Source organism: Triticum urartu, chromosome 3A, assembly GCF_056163025.1.
Source record: "Triticum urartu cultivar PI428250 chromosome 3A, HENAU_Tu73, whole genome shotgun sequence".
Classification (NCBI taxonomy): Eukaryota; Viridiplantae; Streptophyta; class Magnoliopsida; order Poales; family Poaceae; genus Triticum; species Triticum urartu.
Genome location: NC_141875.1, coordinates 696,037,382 through 696,047,841, shown reverse-complemented (window position 1 = coordinate 696,047,841; position 10,460 = coordinate 696,037,382). Strand labels below are relative to the sequence as shown.

Genomic DNA, 10,460 nt, shown 5'->3' with positions numbered 1-10,460 from the left:
TATTGTTTTATGAAATAGACACGATGTATTTTCAAGGGTAGACACCCGTATCAAGTTTTAGAGGGATCTTTAGAAAACCTCTGCGTTGCGATTTCTGTGAGGAAATTGTTTTTGCGCGTGAGTACCATCGTCGAGATTGGTTTTCTCGTGCTGAGCCGCAAGGTTCAAACCCTCTATTTCTTGTACATCGCGTGCGCGGGAGAGAGGCTACTGCTGCTGAAGGTGGAGTGTCGTGAAAGTTCGGGACGCAACAACGGATCGGATCTCGCCAACGGGGTTCGGTCCTTATCAGGTGGTAATCAGAGCATCAGGTTGTTCACGACACTATGGAGAAGATGGTGAGGGCATCGTCATTCAATAAGTTAAGCTATGGATTTCAGTTGGAGGAGGAAGGCCGTTGGACCGGGCTTTTTCACACGCGTGTGGTGGTGAGAGAGAGATCATGTGCCATGACGATCGATCACATGAATTTGATCAACGCTGCAAGCATCAAGATGGTGGAGAAGCTGAATCTACCAATGACACCACGTCCACAACCATACTTGTTTCGTTGGGGTCAAGAAGAGCTCACTGTCACGCAGCAAACCAAGGTACCATTTTTGTTGGGAAATTATTTTTGTGAGGTTTTGTGCGATGTGATTCCGGCACCGATGGTTTCGTGTCACTTGTTGTTGGGCAAGCCATGGCACAAAGAGCACGATGTTGTGTATGATGGTCAAACACACAGATATACCATTAAGAAGGGTAAGAAGTGCATGCTCGTGCCCATGGGTGAGGAGCGTTATATTGCTTGGAGAAAAGAACATCAGGAAAAGATTAAAGAGGAGGGAGAAGCAACGAAGAAGAAGGTTCAAGCTGGTAAAATTTCTACAATCATGATGCAGTCTATAGATAAGAATTTTTCTGAACAAATCGACTCGAAACCGAGGACGGTTTCGTTGCAAGGGGGAGAGGATGATATGATCGTGTGTAATTTATTTATGATGGTCGCTGCTAACAAAACAAAGTCTACACCTATGGTCGAATATGCTATTGGTATTGTTCAAGATAAAGCTCTAATTGTTGTTGATCATGAAACTACACATGGGCTGACTAGGGGAGCAAGCATCGAGTTGATACGATGGACTAGTATGAAGCAAAGTGATGCATGCGTTCTTGCATGGAAGGTCTTTTCTTGGAGTTGCAAAAAAGGAAAGAGATCATGTATGTTCGGTAACTACAAATACAAGGCACGGCGATGTATATTATATTTGTTCCTGCCATGCAAGAAGGCTTACAAGATAGATACGGGCAGGAGACTTAATGCATGGAGTTGTTTATCTCTACAGGATGTAGGATGGGGCCCACCAGAAAGAAAGATGGCGTACAGGGTTAAACTAGCTAGAAAATCCAATCTGAGATGTAAAAAGATTGGACTCTTATATTTTATACTAGTTTATTTTCTTTCCAAAGTTGAGTGCGTGCGTGAGGGGTTTAGGCCAGGTTCAAGTCAGTTATTTAAAGCCATTGTGCATGGATGTAAAAGGGAGGTTATTGTTTTGTGAAATAGACACGATGTATTTTCAAGGGTAGACACCCGTATCAAGTTTTAGAGGGATCTTTAGAAAACCTCTGCGTTGCGATTTCTGTGAGGAAATTGTTTTTGCGCGTAAGTACCATCGTCGAGATTGGTTTACTCAGTCATATCATGTTTGCAATATTGTCTATGGAGGCGAGCATCCACATGTTGAGCAAGAACTTATTGATGGAGGAGGAGGGCATCGGCGAGGCCGTTCTTTTTCACACTCATTGCGTCGTGAAGGAGCGGTGTGTCAATTTGACGATTGATGAAGGTTCTGCAGTCAACATGGTGAGCATTGAGGTGGTGAAAAAATTGGGGCTGAATATGGCGCCCCTTGAAAGACCGTACACGCTGAAGTGGTTCAAAGGTGAAATAAAAATTACATATAGGATTTTGCTAATTTTTGATCTGGGGAAATATTGTTGTGCGGAATTTTTTCATGTTTGTCCAGTGCCCATGGTGTCGTGCCATATGCTACTTGGAAACCCATGGTGCACGCGTGTCGGGGCTGTTCGGAATGTCAAGAAAAATAGTTTCTCTTTATCATGGAAGGGCCAAAGAATTTGTTTTATTCCTATGCCAGTGGATGTGTTCACAGCAGATTGGAAAAATCGTTTGGTGAAAAGAAGAGAACAAGAAGAAGAAACAAAGGAAGAAGTTGATGCACCAAAAGAGGGATTGAATCTGTTGTTGGAGAAGGTCAAAGAAAATTGTGGTACAAAGGGACAGCGGTGGAGTGTTTTCAAAACACAGTGCATGATCAAGGGCCATGCATGCAAGATGATAATTGACGGTGGTAGCTTTACCAATGCCATTAGCAAGGATGTCATGCAGGCTTTGGGTTTGTCCATGTGGCGGCACCCCAGCCACACCATGTGAGTTGGTTATATAACTCTGGAAAATTAAAGATTACACATAAGGTACGTGTACCTTTTGCAGTTGGAGCTTATATTGACAAGGTAGGCTGTGACGTTATACCAATGGATGCGTGCCAGTTACTATTGGGAAGGCCGTGGCAGTTCGATCATGATGCAACGCATGCCGGAAAATCCAACATTTATACATTCATGCATGATGGAAAGAAACACATATTGAAACCGATGATGGACAGTGCAATTATTGTAGACATGCGAGTTCCAGAAAAGGAGGTGTCTTTGAAAGTTATCTCAAAACCGAGGACGGTTTTGTTTGAAGGAAGGGAGGATGATACGAACACGACAACATCTAGTACATCAAAAAGTGTGGCTGCTATTGAAGTTAAACAAATTGAGTCGAGCGAGAAGAGCTTATTCGAGAATGTTGGAGGAACTACCAGACGTTTAAATATATTGCACCGTGGTAGAGATGGCAAGAAACGTGAGCTATGTGGACCTGGCTTTTGTGCCATTAATTGTAGAGACGCAATATACAGGAGGGTCAAAATTACACATCAGCCAAGATTGAAGCAAGGAGTAAATTGCAGCCAACCCATACATGTGAGCGTATGCATGCACACAGGCCTGGAGCCAATTAAACCAAGAGATAAAATATTGTACAGTTTGAATCAGCTTGTCAAGGAACACAATCAAGAGCCTAAGCCAGAAGAGATTACGCCCACCTTTCGTACACCTTCACGATGGTTTAAAATTGGGAACATGAAGCTGCACGTTGGGTCCTAATTGCATGGAGATCAGTTTTGGAGTTTTATTTCGAGTATGTGATATACAGAAAAACGTCCGAGTTACGGGCGGCCATATCTTGTGTATTATCTGTGATTTTTCCATCGTGGAAATTTACTAGCGACGGAGGGTTGATCATCACATCGACGCCTACGTGCTGATCCGAAGGGGTCATTATTTTTGTTTGTGTATTTTCGTACACAAGTGAAAATTATCTTGAAGGTTGCAAGGAGGAACAAGTGGGCGAATTGTTGATCAAGCATCGCCGTGAAAGATCGGGTCAAATCATCGGCGCGGCCAAGGTCGTGCCTTCATCACCAAGCATCCCCGGGAAGCCCCTGCTGGCATTCATCGCCAGCAAACGGGCTGTATCTTCAGCTGTCGGCTCTCTCAAGTACTCAGGGTCAAACACAGCAATCACAGTCTTGCAGAACTTATACAGGGACTCTAGGCATGTAGACTCGCTCATACGGACGTACTCATCAATGAGATCACCGGGCATTCCGTATGCAACCATTCGGATGGCGGCAGTGCATTTCTGATAAGAGGAGAAACCAATCTTGCCGACGGCATCCTCTTTGCACTCGAAGTAGTCATCATAGCCGACCACTCCCTCTCTAATACGGTTGAAAACATGCCTACTCATACGGAACCGGCAGCGGAATTTGTGATATTTGAACAACGGGTTTGTTGTATCAAAGTAGTCCTTCCAGAGAAGGAAATGCCCGCTCTCTCGGTTGCGATTCAACGCCGGAAGGTGGCCCGGAATGGAGCCACGAAACGACGACCGCTGGCTGTTGAGGTGGTGATGGACCAATACGATAGCCAATATCTCCTCCTCCTCCTCGGACGACGAATCGTCGGAGTCGCAAAGGAAATTGTGGAAAAAGAACTCGTCGACAGAGTCCATCTCGTACCTTGGCAAACTGTCAAACAACTTACGGGCATCGACGAAGAAGACGGTCGCCGAGGGAGTCGCGGCGCCCACAGACCAGCTATCTGCCCTGCCGGCGTCCGACGAGTGTGACGGCGTGCGACGAGCATGCCGGTCGGATGTGGCAGGGGTGGCGAGGCGGCTTCTTGATCGCGGGCAGCTATGCGGTGGGGGAAGCGGCGGTGGGAAGCAGTTTACTCCATGGCGGCAAAACAGCGGCGGAGGGCGACGGGGGGGGGGGGGGAGTGGGCGGCGTTGCTGGGCGGATGTGGAGGCCGCGGCAGCTGGAAGAGTCGCCGGAAAAAATGGGCGGCGGCCCTTGCGACGGAGAAGGCGGGAGGGTTGCTTTGTTGGCCGCAGGATGAGACGGGACGTCAATGTGCCACAGACCAACGGACCCGGGGACAGAAATAGGCAAGCGCGCGTGCGTCCGTCACGTGTCCACGCCGACGCAAATCAGATTTAAAAATGGGCCAGGAATGGATCGTCCACGGACAAAAAACGGACGCCCGTCTCTTTGGGTCGACACGTTGGGCCGCCTTTTCTGTCCGCGCCGATTCAAACGGATGGCCGCGGATGAAATGGATCGCCCCATTGGAGTTGCTCTTAGTTCATGGTGGTTGTCATCCCGCTGGCTCCGGCCTTCGCCGTCCGGGGCGTCCTCCTGGAATCCGTGGGGCTGTCGTTGGTCGTAGACGAGATCGTGGTGCACCCATGGCGGATGGTGCTAGTGGTAGCCGGCTACCCGATGATCAGTTAGTGCATGGTGGTCGTCATCCCGCTGGCTCCGCACCTGCTGGTAGGCTTGGCTTAACCGGTGGTCTTTTGTTAATTCTCCTGCGTATTCAATGTATAATTAGGTGTTTGTCTGGTCGTTTTCTGCAGGGGCTAGAGCTCAGGGTCCATCCACCAGTGAATTGCCCCGTCGGCGTCGAGAGATTCGTTTAGGAAAGCGTCCTGTTAATTTTGTTGCCGGTAAGCAGGGGCGGAGCCAACGTTGTACCGTTGGGTTCAGATGAACCCAGCGAAATTTGCCAGCTACGTGCATGTTATGCACGACATACTAGGCTGACCCCAATAAAAAATTAAGCTTGACCCTATCAAACTGCTAACGCCACATGAATAGACAAGTAAAAAGGCCCAAAAGCCCACTGTCAGGCATGTTTGTTACTAGATCAATACCTGTATGTACGATGAAATATCCTAAAAAAAACTGTATGTACGATGAACACACAAATGGCAGCCGCACACCTCATCGATTTCCCAACTCTCCTCGCCTCTCTCTCTCCCGTCTCGCCCAGGTTTCTGTTAGCCCTAGCCCGTTGCTTCGTCCTCACCTCCTCAGACGCCGACGCCGACGCCTGACGGAATCGATAGCGACAAGCACGGAAGCGCTCAACTGCAGCTTAATTCGAGCCTTGAAGGCAGTCAGATTACCTCTTTCCTCTTTACGTTCTACCCAATCTAAATCTAATAGCCTAGTACAGGAAACTTTTGCCCTAATTTTCTAATTCTTATTTTCGTGTACTTTGTCTGATGTAGGCTATGGAAAGATATTTTTCAAAGAATAGAAGTCGATCACCTGATCCAGAATTCCAGATAATGATGTGGGGACATCAAGGTCACCCGTTAGATGTAAGAAAAGTGCATCAAATGTTGCTGTCAGTAGTCTCCCGAAGCCTTCTATCAAGAAAGAGATTAATTCATATGAATTGCCCTAAGATCCGGCTGATCAGAGGTTAATGGCGTAGACAAATAAACATGTTACTTTTCCTTTGGTCTATCATCTTCTAAAGCTGCTATTGATATTACCAGTTGCCACATCATCCATGGAGATGCTTTTCAGCTATGAGTATTGTCAAGAAAAAGTTGCGCAACAAAATTGGTGATCAGTTCACGAGTGATTGTCTAATTTGCTATGTGGAGAAAGTGATGTTTTCTCCCATTAGTAATGATGATGTGTTTGATCTTTTTAAGGCCATGAAAAATAGAAAAGGGACGCTCTGAAATGTAAGTGACTTTACATGATTCTTTCACATGATGTCACTTTTATTTTAAACTTGCCAGACTAACTTATTAGTTTCTTCAATGTTTTCAGAAAGATGAGAAGCTGGATCTGAAATATGAATTTTATTTGGTACTACTCTATTTATAATATGTACAAGCGATTTTATAATTTCAACCGATTGGTAATTTATGTGCTCTTCAATTTTAAAGTAACAAATATGTGTGATAAGTCGTATCATTTTCCTATTCATTGTGCTTTCTTTGACTGATATAATCTCGTTGCGATATGTCACAAAGTAGGACTTGGTTTATACGGAATTTTGACAGCTAGTTAGTGAATGAACCCACTGGCGAAAATTCCTGGCTCCGCTCCTGCCGGTAAGTACATGCAGCCTCTGTTTTAAAAAATGCTTTCGTGATCGCGTGCATGCAGCTGCGGGTTGACGTGATTCCAGTGGCTTGCAGTATATTTCTTGTAATAAAAAATGTTTGGTGGGTGCTTTGTCGACGGATTAGCAGTACATGCGAGCTGGCTTTCTTGTGATCAAGCAGTGCGTGTACGCAATTGTGTAGGCTGATGTGACAACGTGCATGTGTCTGCTTTCTTTACAATTTATTATTTCGTGCTATCTGCTTGCAAGTAAGTTATTGGTCGATTGTTTTAATATACGCTCTCATTTATTTATAAATAATGTTTGCGCGTAGGTCATTCTTCGTCTTAATCTGGTGCTCAGGACGCTGCGGAATTTGCTGTTGATCCTATTGTTGGTAGTCCCACCTTGTTTCCTGGTATTATTTTATCCAAGTTATACTTGGTTGTTCATGCTGGAGGTTAGGTTTTGCTTGATTCATGATTTATATGTTTTTTAGGAGGCTCTTCGTATGTGTCTGCTGGTCCGGCTACTCAGCAGCTGGCTCTACCTTGCGTTGATGATCCAGGTCTGTTGTTTTTTTGTTTTACACATTGTTTATTTGATCTTTTGAATTTATTTCATATTTTGTTTTTTCACCTTTTTGTAGGAACGGCCGCTGGTGATATGAGACAAAGTCTCTTCGAAGGTTCGAGCCTTGGACTTGGCCAATTTCGTGCTCCGTCCATAGTTAATCGACCACGCGTGGTTCCACTGCGCAAGTTAGGTTCGTCCTATCGGCCTACTCCATTGGTTAAGTCTGCGTTGATGATATTTTCTGTGTTTTATGTTTTTTTTAGCCCTGACCGTAGAACAATCGTTCTACGGTATTTTCATTAATAAAAAGTGTAAACTTTACAAGTTATAATACAAGAATGAAACAAGGGACAAATGTCCCCAGCCAATCCCTGCTCTAGGAATCATAGGTAGACCCATTAAAGATATAAATCTGTCCATGCTTCAACCTTGATTGCTTTGTCTTCTGTGGCTCGAAGTTGCACAGCCCAAAGTCCTTCTGACAGGTGAAATTTCCATGAATCAATCGCCGGTGGAGCAGACCGGAAGATTTTGTCATTTCTGACTAACCAAATACTCCAGCAACTCATAATGATAATATCCAGTGCCAAATCTTTAGGAAGCCGAGTAGAAATTAGAACAATCTCATCAAAAGTGGAGATACCTATGGTTCTCCCCGGTGCTATGAAATCCCAGCAAGACAAAGCAAATGGGCAATTCCAAAATAAGTGAAGTAGAGTTTCTTCCACATTGTCAGAGCAGAGAGCACAGGTTGAGTCTGGGAGGTGCATATTGCGTCGAAGTAGCATATTCCTTGTGTTAATTCGGTCATGTAGGAGAAGCCATCCAAAAATCTTGTGTCTCAGTCTGCAATTAGTACTCCAGAGATTCTGTGTTTTATGTGTGTTCTATAGTTAAAATTTTGTTCGCTATCTTTTGTTGGTTCAAGTATTGGCTACTCCCGTTATGGAACATGCTGATATATTGCGTAATCGACGCAAGCGGAGGTTGATATGGAGTTACCGGTCGGGAAGGAAGAAAGGTTTGTTATGTATTTTTTTTGTGCTGTTTTATCACGTGTTCAATGCCTTCCTTATTTATTGGTTACATGTTAATTATCATTGTAGTTCGGGGGATGGAACCTGCTTTACCAAAGGAGCATATTCTTTTGCTTAAAGGTATATTTGTTTAATATATGTGGTTTGATGATTTCTTTTGTATTTAGTTTGCACTTACACTTTTCTCTCCATTTTTGTTGAAATTTTAAAATTCATCATGTGAGTTATTGCAGCTACATCTAGAGGTTGTTCCTATTATGGTGGGCCGGAATTTAGTTGCCAGAGGTGTGGGGCTTTATACTGGTTTCGTGAAGGATCCAGGTACCATGCAGACGCGAATGCTCGCCAGCCTATTTATATAGGTTGTTGTCGTGGTGGCAAAGTTTGGTTGCCTAAGTTTGCTGATTGGCCATCTCCATTGGATGGCTTAATGTGATTTGATGGAGATGGAATTTCCAGTCAGTTTATGCGGTTGATTAGACAGTATAATTCTATGTTTTGTTTCATTGGGTGCTCAGATTGATCACAATATCAATATTGGTGCTGCTCCTTATGTGTTCAAAATGAATGGAGTGGTGTACCATCATATTGGTTCACTTCTACCCATTGGAGGCTCTTCTCCAAAATTTGCGCAGTTATATATGGTGGACTCTGCTGATGAGGTCAGGAGCAGAATTAATGTATTTGATAGAGAGAGAAATGGTTCTCTTGAGCCTGATCTTGAAATTGTGACGGCCCTCATTCAAATGTTGAACATGCATCACCGTTTGGTCCATAAATTTAGAATTGCTCGGCAAAGTTTGTGCAGTCCTGATGTGTCCAAGGTGTCTATACGTTTTTTGGGTGATGATGGCGGTCCTCATGGTACACGTTTTTCTGGACCTACTGCTTCATAGGTTGCTGCACTTATAGTGGATGACTTGACTCCTGAATGTAGGAAGTTTGATGTTGTTGCCGAAACACATTCTGGTCGATTGAAGCATATATCTGCTCTCAATTGTAATCTCATGGCCTTCCAATACCATATTCTCTTTCCATGTGGGGATAAGAGTTATATCATCTAGGGATCAAATATGTTGATACTAATGTTCATCGTGCCACAGTGGGTGCAAGTGTTCCAACTATTGATCAGTTGGATGATTATGATGATGATGACGACAATGGTAATACTACGGTTTCCCAAGATGTTAGAGCTTCCCGTGGAGAAGTTACTATGTTGGAGTACTAAAATTACTATTTTCATTATCGTGAGGGTGAGGTGAACCCATATACAAGTTGCGGTGGTCTAAGCCAACAAGTGGTCGTTAATGCATACTCGTGCGTGGAATCTGATCGTTTGGAGTATCATTTCCGGAAGCAAGATAAACTTCGTTTGGAGTATCATTTCCGGAAGGAAGATAAACTTCGTTCAGAGACTTATCAGGGTATATCTGATGCAATGGGTGAAGGTAATTCTACAGGAAAGAATATTGGTGTTCACTTCATATTGCATGGCAGTTTCACTGGTGGGCGACATTACATGTTGCTAAATTATCATGATGGAATGGCCATATGTTGTGAGTATGGTGCTCCCGATCTATTTGTTACGTTCACATGCAATCCTAAGTGGCAGGAGATTGCCGATGCTCTTGCTGCTGAGCCTGGACAGAGTGCTGCTGATCGACCAGACATTACTACTCGAGTATTTAATATGAAGTTTGATGAATTTTTGGATGGCGTGAAAGATGGTTCTTCATTTGGTCCTATTCAAGCATGTACATTTTGGTGGTATTTTGTATTGATCATAAATTATTGTCTACATATTGTTGCATGTTAGATGTTAACATGATGGGTCACCTTTTTTTTTGCAGATTTGTATGTTGTGGAGTTTCAGAAAAGGGGTCTTCCGCACACACATACATTGGTATGGTTGAAGGCTGATACTAAAGATCATTCGCCATCATTTATAGATGGCCTTATATGTGCGGAATTACCAGATCCTTTCACTACTAGAAAAAGGGCTACTAGTAGCGTGGGTTTTTTGGCTATCAGTAGCACTGGTGCCCGCGCTACTGCTACGATGCTACAGCTAAATTTTAGTAGTAGCGCATTTTTTACCCCGCGCTACAGCTACTCCTAACTACTAGTAGCGTGTCATTCTTCCCCCACGCTACTACTATTCTAAGTACTAATAGTGTGCCATTCTTCCCCCATGCTACTACTATTCTAAGTACTAGTAGCATGCCATTCTTCCCCACGCTACTGCTAAGTAATTAGATTTTTTTTAAATTACATGCAATATTCATGGATGGAAAACAAGACACATCCAAGGCAAAA

General features: G+C 44.0%; 1 protein-coding gene and 2 pseudogenes across 1 annotated transcript; 2 read left to right on the top strand and 1 right to left on the bottom strand.

The window, feature by feature from the left end:
• The first annotated feature begins 1,705 nt into the window (after positions 1–1,705).
• On the top strand, positions 1,706–3,219 carry LOC147981757 (uncharacterized; annotated as a pseudogene).
• Positions 3,220–3,499: 280 nt separating this feature from the next.
• LOC147981756 (uncharacterized) lies at positions 3,500–4,129 on the bottom strand. Its single transcript, XM_087516089.1, has one exon. The coding sequence runs from the start codon at positions 4,127–4,129 to the stop codon at positions 3,500–3,502; it is 630 nt and encodes a 209-aa protein (XP_087372215.1).
• Positions 4,130–8,574: 4,445 nt separating this feature from the next.
• On the top strand, positions 8,575–9,372 carry LOC147981755 (uncharacterized; annotated as a pseudogene).
• The last annotated feature ends 1,088 nt before the right edge of the window (positions 9,373–10,460 follow it).